We start from the raw sequence: 14,591 nt of genomic DNA, 5'->3' as shown, positions 1-14,591 counted from the left end.
TTGAACGAGGATATATGAATACGTCTCGTTTCTAGAATGGAAAGTACAATTTGCCGAAGAATGTACATTAACACATTCAAGATTAAGAGTGACTCTTCTCTTATAACTAGCGTGTGTGTCTGTACTGTTTTCTTACTATGAATGTCACCAGTAACATACAGGTTATATTTCATGTCTTCTTCTCTTCTTAACTCCAATATATGTAACATACACTCGATGTGATGGCGTTATAACTTTGACAATCAGTATGTGGCATTTGCACTTGCTAAAAGATTGTTGAACAGCACAGTTTGTTTTCCTTACCCATTTCAGACATCTCTGGCACAGTAACAATGTATGGTCCATCTGTAAATTTTGGTGCATTGTCGTTGATATCCTGCACTTTGATAATGAATTCAGATTCGGGCTCGAGCGGCTTGTTTGTCCGTCTATCAATAGCTTGGGCATGAAGTACATAGTGCGTCTTCTGCTCTCGATCTAAGCTTTTGGTTGAATGGATGTCTCCAGTTGTGTCATCAATAATAAATATAGTCCCTGCCCCTTCTCCAGTAAGAATGTATTTGACTGATCCATCACCTTTGTCGGAATTGGAATGCAGCTGTAGAATAAAAGCACATATAATAATATAAAATTAATTATCAAATTTCATTAAAGGTTATTGCACACAAGATATAAAAACTATGATATTAATGTTAGCACTCTTCTACTTTTTTTCACCTTTCCCAGCTCTTGCCGTAAATCCTCCTATGCTCTTTCTGGCAACCCAGTCATTTTATTCAGGGTCATTTCCTCCCAGCATAGTTAATTTCTTAAGCTGGGACTTCTTGGGTTCTATGTCCATTGTAGAAAACTTCCCTAAGTCAAGAATATTCTAGTAACTGGGATGGTTTTTGTATTATTTGGTTCTGGTTTTAGTCTTTCTAGTAGTTATCTAACAGCACTCATGCTAGAAACCCTGTCCTAAGTAGTCCACTGGATTGTCCACTGCAGTGGTGGCAATTCAGTCCCACCTACATTTTCTTCTGTGGCCCCACAGACAACATAATTTACTGTGAAAGAACACTGCACAGTGTGCCAGTGGCAGATGCCTGTCTGGATTACTCTATCCAGCAACAAAACACAGGCATTTTCTTTGGTTTTTGTTTGTTTATTTTTAGCTAGAAGGCCATCTAACTTGATTGTATTTAAATTATTTATAGTTAAATGATGAAGTTTGACAGATATTTCAGCATTTTCATTGTCCATAACACTTTGTGCTATGAAATATACATTAAATATATTTTACCCCTCCTTGAGTACAACAAAGATTCAATTTCTTGGGGGATGGGGGAAAAAGAAAAGCCAGTAAGTAGATTGGTGTGTTAAAAGATAACATGAAATTGCTTCCCACTGCCTCACTGTTTCTAACCTGACTTTAAAGAATTGCCTGTTTAGATTAAAAATGAACATGTGTTGCTTGATGAGAAAGGGTGTTTTTTGTATAGACTGAGAAGATTTGTGGGTTTGGTGTTTTTTTTCTTTGAAACAATTTTGAGAATGGAATGCATTTATTGAGGAGCACAATAAGAACAAAATGGTGACGCAGAAATGAACAGCCTCAGGTATTTTGCAGTTATACTGTGAAATCAGAAGGCACTTGTTTTTATCCTTATCCTACTACTCTGGATATTTCTCAATATCTGCAGTGTGTCATTACTAAGTTTTGATACAGAATCTGAGCAAAGCAAAAAGAGAATGACAGATACTATTTTTAATTAATAGAATGCAAGGTGTTACTTTCCTGTTTTCATTCTCAGTTCAAAAACCATAGAGGGTTGGATAGAGAGAAAATAAGACCTGTAGGGTAGAAAACATCTTTTATTTTACATAAAACACAAGCTAGATGCATCTTTGTTTTTCCCGGTCTTTGTCTTGCCTTTAAAACTATCTTCCTTATTATTTGTAAAAGAAGTAAGCATATGGCACTTGACGACAGTTTGTTTTTTTTTAATCTTGTCTACTAAATTAATGAAATTATGGCGTTGCACCTAATTTATATCTTGTACTGTCGGGGGCTTGGAAAGGGGAAATCTAATAAACTGAAGTTTTTCAACTCATATAAATTTCAGTACAAATTCAGTCAATGTACTATATACTTATCTGAGTCACATGAAATCTGACTGAGTAACCAAAACTAACTGGGTCACCAATGTGGATCCTTTTTTTTTTTTTCTTAATGGAATAAAGAAGCATCAAAAGGGTCTGTTTGTTTGGCATGCCTTTGTAGGACAGCAGAACATTCTTACACATTTCATTTACAGTAGTCATTGGCAAAATTAATTGCTTCTTATCCTTAGAACTACACTGTATTCTATTAACAAAGGAATAATCCACTCAATGTAAAATTCCAGGAATCCAAATTTCCTATAAAGTCAAAATGTTCTTTGAAGTAATTTATTCCTAAAAACAAGTGTAGTGGGTATTCTGTTATTCTAGCATAGGTTTACTAGTACTCTAATTTTTCAAAACCAATTAGAATTGTGGGAGTCTTTTGGGATAAAATGAGCGCTCAGTGCTGGTGCTTGCAAATGCTAACAGCGAAATGGCAGATTTGATGAGTCTGTGATGCTATAAGGAGCTCAAAACTAATCTGAACTGCAAAAGATCAGAGGGCTTTCCATCCTACTTCTCTCATTTTACTGCTACAAGTGGGTATGTAAAAGCATATTCAGGCATACCAAATAGAAATCCCAACAAAAATCACTGCATCCATAACTGGAATTACAAACATATGAATCAATTAAAAAATTGGCTACGTTGCTAGGTAAGAAATACACAGAATAAGGAACTACCATAACATATGAGAAGTAAGGTTCTCCAAAACCCCAAATATCAACACAGACATGCCATTCCAATACCATTCTGCTGAAGGGCACACTCACAAATTCACTGTGATGGCATGAAATGCATAGACCATTTGGCAAATTAGTAACATTAGCTAATTTTTTTATGGTGAAGAAACAACTATTTGTACTTGTCATCAGTGAAGAAAATACAGATTTATTTTGAGTCAGAGGGTTTTTACATCGAAAAGTAAGAAAATTACGAAACACAAAAGATGCTCAGCTGATTTCATGGTCAACAAATTATATGTTATTCCTGCTAAACATTCTGTTATGTTAATAAGCTTCAACTGAAAAGTACAGGCAGGGATATCATCAGAAGAAAATTATCTCCATATTAATAATCACTGAAAGCCTTCCATTAACAACTGGGTCTTTTAAATTGCAGTTGTAAGGCAACAACTGAAAACAAGTAAAAGCTAAAAGAAGTTCCTGCTTGCTTACTTCCTGATATTTCTTATATTGTTTGAAATATAACACTTTGATTTGTGCCTTTTAACTTCTAATGCTGAATTTTAAATTCACATAGGAGGATTTTGCATAGCAAAATGGCATTTTCTTTGTCAGTTGTTTATATTTCAGTTTTTCTGCAAAGTAAAGATTAAAGAATTGTTTGTCTTCTTTAATACTTCCATCTCAGTACAAATTGGTCCAAGCAGAAAAATATCAAGATTTCTATCAAACACTTATTTGCAATATGTGTTGTGCTGAGAGAGCCCCTGGGAAATCCTACTTAAGACAGTGTTCACTAGATTAATGAGAGATTTATGTCCATGAGCAGGGCGCACTTCTCTCTTTTCCCTCCGTACTGTGAAATCATCTCCACAATTCACCTCTTAGGTTACAAATTCGTGTTTAGGACAGTGTATTTCTGCAGCACTCCCTATAATAGTTTCTAAAAGACATCAAGGGAGCAAAATCTAGCTGGACAATAGTCAGCTTTCTCTCTGCTTGGGACTGCTGTAACTATTTCTCTTGCAGATTAATCTGATGGAGAGAAGGATGTCACTAGCAATGCAAATGCAAACCAACCCATGTTTTGTTCACCAGTTCAGACCTGACTCGTGTGACCTGGGGAAGTCATCTCAAAGCAGATCCCTAGAGGAGTGTGGCCATTTCATTTCAGTTCGATTCCATCACCTCTGCCAATGACTACTGTAAGAACACATATACGTGAGAGGATGAGACAGTCACACACTGTAGCATTGTGAGTCAGTATCTTAGATAAACAAAAATTTTGGTATTACTTTTTCCTTTGCTCTGTCAGTCAGAGACAGAAAGATACAACATTGCGTCTTCGAATTTAAAGAGAAATACAAATGCACTGCAAACTGAAACATGATTACTCATAATGTTGAGATGAGTAATGAGCACTGAAAAGAGATGCAAGGGAAATATGCCAAGCATTAGAACACAGCTTTCTGATATCTGTGTGAGGTTTTAACTATGATTATGAAAACATAACTGAAATTGTCTTTGAATAGATCTTAGTTTCCATGACAGCCTGATGATTATATATTGATTTGTGATATTGGCTGTTTAACTGTTACTTAAAGACACTTTTTCCCCCCTTGCTTAATTGTTCCAACTTGTTTTCCTAAGCAATTTTACATTAGACCCTGAACGTTACTTTAAAAATGCCCTTGCAGACCAACAAATACTTTGCCTAGTTATCCACTAGAGGCTAGTGCATCTTACACTTTACCACTTATTCCTCTCTAGCCTTGCAGGGCTTTCCCCCCTTGCCCATGTCTCAGGACCTCATTACAGCACCCCAGGGGCAGTAGTCCTGCCCCAGCAATGCTGCAGCAGAGTTGGTCTCCAGCTCCCCACAGCCCTTCCCTGCCCAGCCTCAGTCTGGCTCCATCTCCAAGGAGGTGCTCGATGCCTGGGCTGGGGATGCCCCAGTAACCCTGGGTTTCCTCTCCAGGCTGGGCCTAGTAATGACCCACTTGGGGGAGTCTCCAGTGTGCCAGACCCAGGGAGCTTCCTCCCTCTCCTGATCCCTGACAGCAATGTCTCCAATTCCCCAGACTGCAGTCAGTGCAGCTTTCTGAATTCCCTGTGGAAATGCAGATTCAATTCTTGCTGGCTTCTGCAAACATTACTGCTGGTTTGGTTATGCTTCCAACAAGAAGAGATCTATTTAATATTCTGAATCTGTCCACAACCTGAAGCTGCCAGAAAGTATTCAGTTTTCATCCCCTGTTGGTCATTATTCCTGTCTTTATTTCGCTGAATTTTTTAGGGAAAGAAGAAGCTGAAAATAATAGCCAATGGGCATATCTGGAATATCCCCTTTGTCAACCCACTGGGCTACACTTCTTGACATATTTAATAACAAGTTACATCCAGGAAGATTTATGATGGTTCCTCAGTCTTTAACTAGCCCATATCAGCAGTGCATATCTGATTTTGCAGAACAGTAACCAAGGTGTCCTTGTTTAGCTAAGACTTCAACATTTTTCTTCCATCAGTCCATTTAAAAGCTCATTTTCTTTTAGAGTTTCTGCAGAAACTGCAGAAGGGCTACATTAATCAAAGGAGTGATTTGCAGATACTTGCAAGTATTTCAGTTAATGAGTTTTCTTTATATCCTTATATTAATTTTGATACTATGAATCTTTAAATACTTTTTTTGATGCACTAGCATTAGCATATTAACTGCTATAAAATGAATGCACCTATTGAAGGCTAATTGCCCAGCTACTACAGTGTTGTTACTGTTTGTAACTGAAAAATGATCAAGTGGCTAAAGCCTAATCACAACCCCAAATACCAGGTGGCTGCTGCTTAGTTACTGGCCTTATTCACTACCAATCAACCACATACATCTGCATTGCTTTAGCTGACGTTTAGCCAATCATATATCCAAACATTTAAACATACCTACTTGTCAAGCAACTGACCACAAATAGGGAGAAACCACTGGACAATAGGAAAGGGGCCCAATGGGAAAAAACACACCAATAAGTACTACAAAATCAATCAAAAAATTGAGAAAGCCAACATCCTGCTTCTACTGGGAATGTGGAATGTTAACAACTCACAGTGATCACTACGCTCCCCTGCACTTGTCTCAGGAAAACAAGAGGCAACCATGAAACCATGCATGACCAGGAGAGAAGAAAGCCTGGACAAGAGGGGCAACTGTAAAGTAGAAGAGTTTATCAGTAATTTAACTGTGTGACTGCTTCCTCCTGTTTGCTTTAGTTGAACAATCTGCATTCTTGGAGTGCTGCGTGGGTGGCTTTTTAAGTGGACTACTTATGATTTTTACAATATTTTTAACTGACTACCAATAAACTCTTGAATCTGAATATATCTTGTTCCAGAAAAAAAAAATATTGTGAAGAGATTGTCTTATAGGTACTAAATTCAAATCCAAGGCTGATCTGAAAAAATTAAGAACTGTTGCACTAACCTAATGAATTTAATCAGAGTAGAAGTGGTTATGTACATAACACTTAAAGTATTTTGAAATAACTGCAGATAATTAAAAAATATTGTTGAAAAATAGTAAACAATAAAAATAATATGCACAGAATACAAAAGGAAAACCTGTTATGTTAATGACACTACCATTATGTCTTGAAGAAAATATTGTGTTCTGTTCAGAGAGCACCATATTCTTTCAAAGAAAGCAGCAGAACCTCCCCTTCTGAATTCTGTTGTCATTGTCAATGAGTTTATCTTGACAAGAGGGGCCCAGCACAACACTACTGCAGCAAAGTCTACCAATGAGTGCCCAACCCAGAGGAATGACAAAATTATGTCCAAAAAACATGAGCTATAAGCTTTAGCAAAACATAGAGGAATGTATTAAGCTACTTTGCTTTTGTCACACAGAACTGTTTATTGCCTCACTAAAAACAACAAAATGTAGAGATATATATAAAAAATTAATGTTACAGCACTAAAATACTGAGTAAAAAATATTTTAATCTTCCCTCTAATATTAACTGCAATCATACTGACTTCCTTTGATGTTTATGTAGACAAAAACATTTCATTTAAAATAAAGGTTACATTAAATTATTAGTAGTAAAAATGGCATATAAATTTTTTCTGGATCGTACCCACTGCAAAAGCAGAATCTAGCTGATACTACTGAAATGTTCATTGTGTCTATGCAGTAAAAACATCATCAGATTTGCTGCAGACTTGCTTCCCTTGGTCTGAGCTATAATATATATTTTAATGAAAGACACTGCTCTGGGCAATGTCACACATTTTGATGGAATTTTCAGAGGGAATCATTAGCCCAAGAGATAACTGTACTATCCATTGCAGTGTCCACAAATTGACAAGAAGTTATTCCACACCCTTGTCAACCAGAGGAAGAAAATAGAAAATTGCAATTTCCCCATCTGCTGAATGAGTTTTCTGAGATAGAAGAAAAATAATTGGATTGCAATCATCCAGGAAAAACACAAATGAAACAGTATTAACTTCACAATGTAACACTATAGCACCCAAACATCTGTTCTTGTAAGATGCTCCCGTTTGCAGGCGGCTTCTCTGAAGCCTGCTCCTTTGCGGCAGCCATTAGGAAGTATAATGGCAGAAGTATGCAGTGAGCAATCACGTCTGAAACAACATCAGGTACACTAAAGCAGACACAAGTGGTCAACATTAGCTTCTATTTTCTTTCTATACAGAAGCACTCCAGGGAATGAAAAAGAAAAAAAAAAGAAAAAAGTAATTCTAAAACAACACAGTAAACATTTATTTATAAAACCGTCATTTTGTTTCCAAAGAACATGATATATTTTTAAGAAAAATAGAATTCCAATTTGTTCTTTCAGTGTGCTATGTGTCCATACTATGTGTCTTCTGTATGGAAAAAAAATAATTACACTCTGGAGAACTTTTCATCTGAACTCTCTTCACAGCAGTAAGCTTTCGTTTCAGACATCTTTTTGTGGTGATGCAAAGTTTTTATTGTATTTTGTATGTTCTTTGTATCCGAATGGTTCATCTGTACCTTCCCCTCTTCTATTCCCAGTTGGTCCATCCCAGATCCAAGCCGCTCCCCCGGTGCTCCCAATATGGTTATCCCCCCGCTTTGTTCTGGCACCTTCCCTATCAATCACCCAAACCCCTCCCGGAGTTCTGGATTGTTCTGTGCCTGTCACCAAAGCCCTCCCTAATTACCCTTATCCATATAATCCCCCGAGACCCTGCCCCCTCGGATACCTCCCCTCTTGGAAATCCCCTAAACCTCCACGCCCCATTGGGGCATGTGATCCCTTTCCCTCCACCCGAGGCTATTGGTCCGCGTGGATGTCTATCCCTGTCCATATCCCTCCCCCAAAGACCCCTATTGGTCCCCTGTCAAGCCATCCCCGTTGTAACACCTCCCTTTATCAGTTGTTGTACAGGTCTGATCTGTGCTTGTGTTCCTTGGACTCCCTTCGGGCAGAAAACCTGAAACTGTATCCAAAGGCAAGCCTCCCCGCTACTTTCTATCCTCTCCCTCCTTGGGACTGCTGCCCAAGCCACAGCACCTGGAGCTTCAGCTCCCCTGGGCAGAGCTGAACTCCAGAGGAGCAGCTTTAAAGCCTCGAGCCTTTGGCTGCTCCCCACTCCTGCTACACACCGCAGGTGCTGGCCAGGCTGAAGAGAGCAGTCACTGAGACATCTTTTATTTGGCCAAATGCTGTGATGGGCATAGAAATTATTCTTTTTTTTTTTTTTTTTTTTTTTTTTTTTTTTTTTTTTTTCCTTTTTCCAGCAAGTAGGATTTATGTAGTATATGGGTTTTAGAGGTTTTTAAGGTTTTTTCGTATTTGGGCTTCAGTTTTTAGCTTCTCTTCACAATTACTGTCACCAAATCTCACTTTACAATCAATTAATCTGTAATCATGGTGATAACTTAGATTCCTAGATCTGTTCAGGAGGACCATAAATTTGACTGTTTGAATCCAAATGCCTTGATGATACACTGTTACTCAAATAAGCCCTGACCACACATCGTCAACATTGTAAGAAAAGGGTTTTGCTTCTGACTGTGTAACTAAATCATAATAAGAAGGTGATACGCCATCATAAAACACTTCTAAAAATCTCACCATTCCTATAAAAGGGCACAAGCACAAATGGGAAATAAAAGCTTTTCAGTTCACGAACTACTCTTGGGCACAGGTCCTGCAAACCTCTCATTTCCTTAGACCACTGAAATTCTGCTTTGTCTGTAAATGCCTCACCATACAGCTACACAGTCACAGATGAATTACACCTCAAAGATGTCAAAAGCAGTCCTAGGTACCAATATCATAACTTGCATTACCTGCTCAAGTAAGCCTGCTTTCATATGAAAGGATGTTTGCTTAGGATGTTGAAAAGGTCAAAGTCAGAAAAACAGTAAGTGCATATATTTTCTGAAAAGACCCAAGAGATCCAAGAGTTCAGGGCTTGGAAACTCACTGATGCAGTGAAAAGCTGCTCTTCACTGAAAAACATTGCACATTTGTGACATCGATGGAGAAAAAGTGTGTGTAAAAACAGTCTGTTTCCACACACTGTTTCTCCAGACTTTCTACAGGTGCTTTTGTGCTTTTGGTCTTCATTTCTGGTGCTTGTTCAGTCAAGCTACTCTCATTGCACTGTTGGTTTTTTTTTTTTTTTTTTTACGTGTATGAAGAGAAAATCAAACTCTTCTTTTTCTTTCCATTTCTAGTACAAAAGGCAAGAAGGGAACACATTCCCTGTAACAGGATCTTCCAAAAATAAAAGATACATATCTTTTACTGAACAGGAATACCAACCTAAGGATTATTTCAGATTTGTCAAAATGTGAAAAAACTACTAGTTCTCTAAAGCTCTGATCAACAAATTCTGTATTATGTGTGATCTCTGTGCACAGACCTTCTCCTGATAATGAGAGCGATAGAAATAGCTCGCTGCACCACATAGCTCTAAGTGTAATAGTACTCAAACTCTTTTTTAAAGTACCATTTATTTGTTTGCTTGTTTGCTCGACAGTGCTACAGATAATACTGTTTGCTCTATGATAGATCTGAAGACAGCACATTAATTTTTAAGCTCTGGGAAAACAACTCTGCTGTGTACTCATCTGATATTCTAAATTACTTCTTTTTACTTTGCTTCTGCTGTGTACTCATGTGATATTCTAAATTACTTCTTTTTACTTTGCTCTTCCTAAGAAATACTGTGAAGGTAAAAAATAAATGTGTGATTTTCTGATGTAGTATCTTTGAGCCATGTAAAATCAGCTAGAGGAAATTTTTTGCCAGGGACCTGATTACTTAGTCAATTACAGAGTTAGATTAGGAAAAAAATATTATGTGGAAAAGATCAAGGAGAGATAATTAATTTAACAGCTTCCTTTTATCCCATCCTTCCAAAAATCTTTCACACATTTTTGGTTTTGATGTCTTTGAAGCTAATTTGCTGGGAAATCTTTAAGACTGTGGAAATAAAACAGGTTAGCTACTGTCCAATGGCTTCTATTTCAGGTGAAAAAGTTGTTTCATTCTGAAGAAACTGAAAAGAATGCACTACCACGTGTCATCAAGAGTAGCATATATCGTTTAAAAAGGATTTAATCTCTATATTTTTATGAGCTCCCTATCAACTCATATTAATGCACTTTCCAGGTAAAAGAATTGCACATTTTCATTATTGAGAAGCTTTTTTTTTCTTTTTGTCACATTTTTTTGGTAAGACTTCTTTGTTATATACTTTTGAAATATTAGGAAGTGCTATCATAACATTGAATATCAGAATATTGATTTATTGGGGTAGTGATTATTCACTGCTTATGCAGTATTAAACACTCAAAATCATGTTCTGGTTTTGCATCTGGATTGTGATTTCATCTCTTTTATGTGGTCTACAGCTTTTCTTCTTGTGGGGTGAAATTTGTATTTGTAAAAAACCTGCTTCTGTACAGAGTTTCCATTACAAGTCTCACAACTGATCACCCTTCTTCTGCATCTCTCTGAGAAGAGAGTATGATCTTTTTTTCTGGTTACAGACACTCTCCTTCTTCCTCTAATGTAGAACTCTTCCTGTTTGCTAGAAACAAAACGTACTACATGACACAGGAAAAAACTCCGCATCATCATGTTGAGGGCATGTTTCCACAAATTTGAAAGATTACCTGTCTCAAAATCCATTGATAATGAAAAATGCCAGCTTTGCTACTTTGAACATTTTTGTTGTGTAAGTCAGAAGGTTCATGTTCACAGCAGAAGCTTATCACCAGCTCTCTCCACAGATATGTCATGTAATGACTGCAATAGCAAAGTGACAAAGTGATCCTGACTCTTACAAAGATGACTATAGTTTCACAAGTAGGAATAAAGAAATAGAAACCTATCAATGCCAGCGAATGGGAATGTAAACAACTTTCCTTATCTTTATCATGCTTTTTATGGGCTGTTACAAAAATTTTCTGTATCCCTTATGGATGTAAACTGGGGAAATTTAAGAATCTTTTGTGTGTATTTCCTTACTTCACACAAGCATTCTCAAGAATAAATACAATTTCTGAGGTCAAGGCTTTTTAACCGGGTAATTCTCACCAATTAGCACAGTTTATTCAAAGGGGTACTGTGCTACTGCTCATTTTGTCTTTCTAGATTTACCATGACCCGCTTCAGTCCATAAAAATCTGAAGTGCCACAACTGCAAGTTTTTGATTTTACAATGCAAGGAACCCCTCATTTTTCACATTCACATCAGCACATCTGGACAAGTAAGACACAAGTTCTGAAAATGTTTATAAAACAGTTTTACATCACTATTAATGACTGACTGGTGTTTTGAAACAGCACTCCTATAGAGGACTGATGTAATGTGTAATGTTCTGCTAATTTTTCCACCTGACAATGTAATTGCAAGTGCTGTATGACATCTTTTCAGCATAGTACAGATAATTTCCATCCTTACATGGACAACCACCATTTTTTGCCTTCTCAAAGTTCTAAATTTCTCATTGAAAAATATTTATGTTCTTTGCTGTCCCTTGTAACTTCAAGTTTCATGCTTGAACTTGTTTTCGTTTTTCTGTAGAATAAATATATATCCTAACCATGGAATTATTTTGAATTTAACACAAGAAAAATCAAGCTGAGAACTACTTTCTTCCAGTTACACTTTGACAGTGGTTAACAGAAAGCATTTCAACAAAGCAAGTCAGAGGCTTATTGATTTACTAAAATGAACAGTAATATAATCTGCATGTTACTTTTAACACAAAATCTATGTTTCTGATTAAGAACTATGCTATGTTCACTATCATCCAATTCCAATAGGTAACAACAATACTCTCTTTCTGTACACGTAAAGAATCCCAGACAAGGTGTTTCCTTCACTGCTATCACTTACTAAAATAAGGGATAAGTCTGTTAAAATGTGATCTTTCTCCAGAACCAGTATTCCAACTATATTAAAAGCCATAAGCATACTATTCTCACTTCAAGGCAATATATTCCTCTCCTCAGTGTTTCTTATGTGAATGCTGATACATCAATATAGATGTAATTTATCATGAACATTTCAATGATTTTTCTATTCAGAGATGCTCTGACACCTTCTCCCTTCTCAAAAAATGTTCAGGCAGAATAGGATTACAAACCCTAAAGCTATTGGCTGCTAAGAAACAATTAGGAACAAATGATTCTTTAAAATAATATGTGTAAAATGACAAGGAAAGAAATATAAAAATAGTTCATTCTGGGAAGCCATTAAAATGATGATTAATAGACAAATTACAAGACATTCTTGCCAGCAGTAAAAGAGAGTGTCAATACAGAGCACATATAGTATTCTTTGGATGTATAGTTTATTCATTAACACATTTTCCATAATAGACTGTCTCCTTTACATTTAAGAAGCCCAGGAGGAAGTGCCTGTATGGCCCAGCAGGAGACCCAGGGGTAGGATTCTGTTCTCCCAAAGTCTTTTTTTTTTTTTCCCTAACCTAATATTGTGAAGTCCAAAAATATTTATTCTTTTTCAGGAAAAAATGAAAATAATAAAAACATATTGCTTGGTACTTCAAACACCCACTGAATACAAGTTCTCACTTAGTCATCCTAAAGTGAGTAAATATTACTCATATTGCTAAAATCTTATTTATTCCATGTAAGGAATAATCTAGCAGATTGTTATGTTCAGTGGTGCAGTATGGTTCCAACACAAGAATTCAGGGAAACAAACATGACTACTAGTTAGGCAGCAGAAACACAAATCTTATTTTGACAAGAGGTCAACTTTTTTTTCCCCTCAAAAGATAATTTTAACATCATGTAATCAACTGGAAATATGTTCCTTCTGACCCAAACAGTGTTACTCTCTTAGAACTAAAGAAAACCCAAACAAATGTTGGAAATGTAGTAAATATCATATTCTCTAAAGGCAACTAAAGAAAACCCTGGGTAAAACCAGGGAAGCCTCCTGCTTCCCGCCTCCTTCATTAATATAAATAGAATTTTTGTTCAGGCACAAATTCACATCTTGGAGAATTTCGTGTGTGTGCAGGGGGAGCAAACTACAGAATAAATACTCAGTATCAGAACAATGCTGATGGTAGCAGTAGAACAAGAAAGATTGTAGCAAAACTGTTCTTCTGTAAATGCCAATGAGGTATATTTTGTCTTTCCTAAGGATAAATTCCTGACTTGACCTACCTTGTAGGGAAAAAAAAATCTACATTGTGAAGAACAGAAATTTATCATTTCCATTAGAGACCAGTAGCACTAGCATTGAAGTAGTTTTACTTTAGAGCAACTTTTTATCTATCTGGCTCACGACTAATTCCAAAAGAAGCTATACTAAAAATATTGTGTATGTCTTCTATGACTTGTCATACTGTGCAGGAAATTTTTCAAAACTACATTTTCTTTCATTATTTAATGCCTGACTTTTTCTACAATACATAAAATTAGAAAAAAAAGTGGAAAATTACTGTATTTTAAATGTGTTTATTTTTATTTAATCATCTAATGGTTGCACTTAAAAAAAAATCATACTAAGAAATTACCCATACAAATATCCTGTGGTTTAAATGATAAAGGTCCGTTTGTCTTACATACAGGAGAAGAGTTGTTTCCTCTTTAGACCCAGGTTTAGATTCAGATTGCATGAAAATAAACAAAAGGAGGTAATGTATCCTATTCTGAAGATGAGGCCTGTTGAGCCAACAAATGATGCTCCCTCAGCTTTCAGCAACATCTGCAAACATCACATAACTAAAATACAACTTAGGAGTAAGTAGTACAAGTCTCCACAGTTTTCGTTCACAATAGGTCATGAATGGCAGGGTAAGATGGTTCTCAAAACATTAAATGGTTATTATTTTATTAATTGCTTGCTCAGGCTCAGCTGTCTGTGTAAATAATAAGGTCAGGGCAGGAGCAGTGAGCTCTCAGGCAAGCTGAAGAGTACTCAGTAGCACAGGAGATCAAAGGGAGAAGCTTTCTGAAGACTTCAGACAGATTTTTCAGAGTGGAATTACTTTTTTTTTTTTAATTTCATAAACTGGGGGTGGATTGTTGTATTGAACCTTTACTCCAAAGAGAGAAATCCCACTCCTTAGCCCAGGATATCACATCCTTATCTGATCAAATTCTTCTCCTTGGGCTATCTTACATCCATCTATCTTTCAAAAAGTGCCATCATGCCTCTTCACTTTTCCTCTTCATCCAGTGTTCTCCTATGCATCCAAGCCTGTAACAC

At 36.6% G+C, this 14,591-nt stretch overlaps 1 protein-coding gene across 1 annotated transcript in view; it reads right to left on the bottom strand.

Annotated features, from left to right (window-relative positions):
• CDH18 (cadherin 18) overlaps positions 1–14,591 on the bottom strand; it is a gene marked incomplete at both ends in the record, with an annotated part of 166,875 nt that overhangs the window by 131,800 nt on the left and 20,484 nt on the right. The window contains one exon of the mRNA XM_082295385.1: positions 304–598. Coding sequence (XP_082151511.1) covers positions 304–598 — 295 coding nt within the window. The remainder of the gene's footprint in view (positions 1–303; positions 599–14,591) is intronic.

The sequence above is a fragment of the Coloeus monedula genome, assembly GCF_965178545.1.
Source record: "Coloeus monedula genome assembly, chromosome: 1".
In the NCBI taxonomy this organism is placed as follows: Eukaryota; Metazoa; Chordata; class Aves; order Passeriformes; family Corvidae; genus Coloeus; species Coloeus monedula.
Note: the sequence above shows the minus strand (reverse complement) of the source record. Positions and strands in the feature narration are given on the sequence as shown.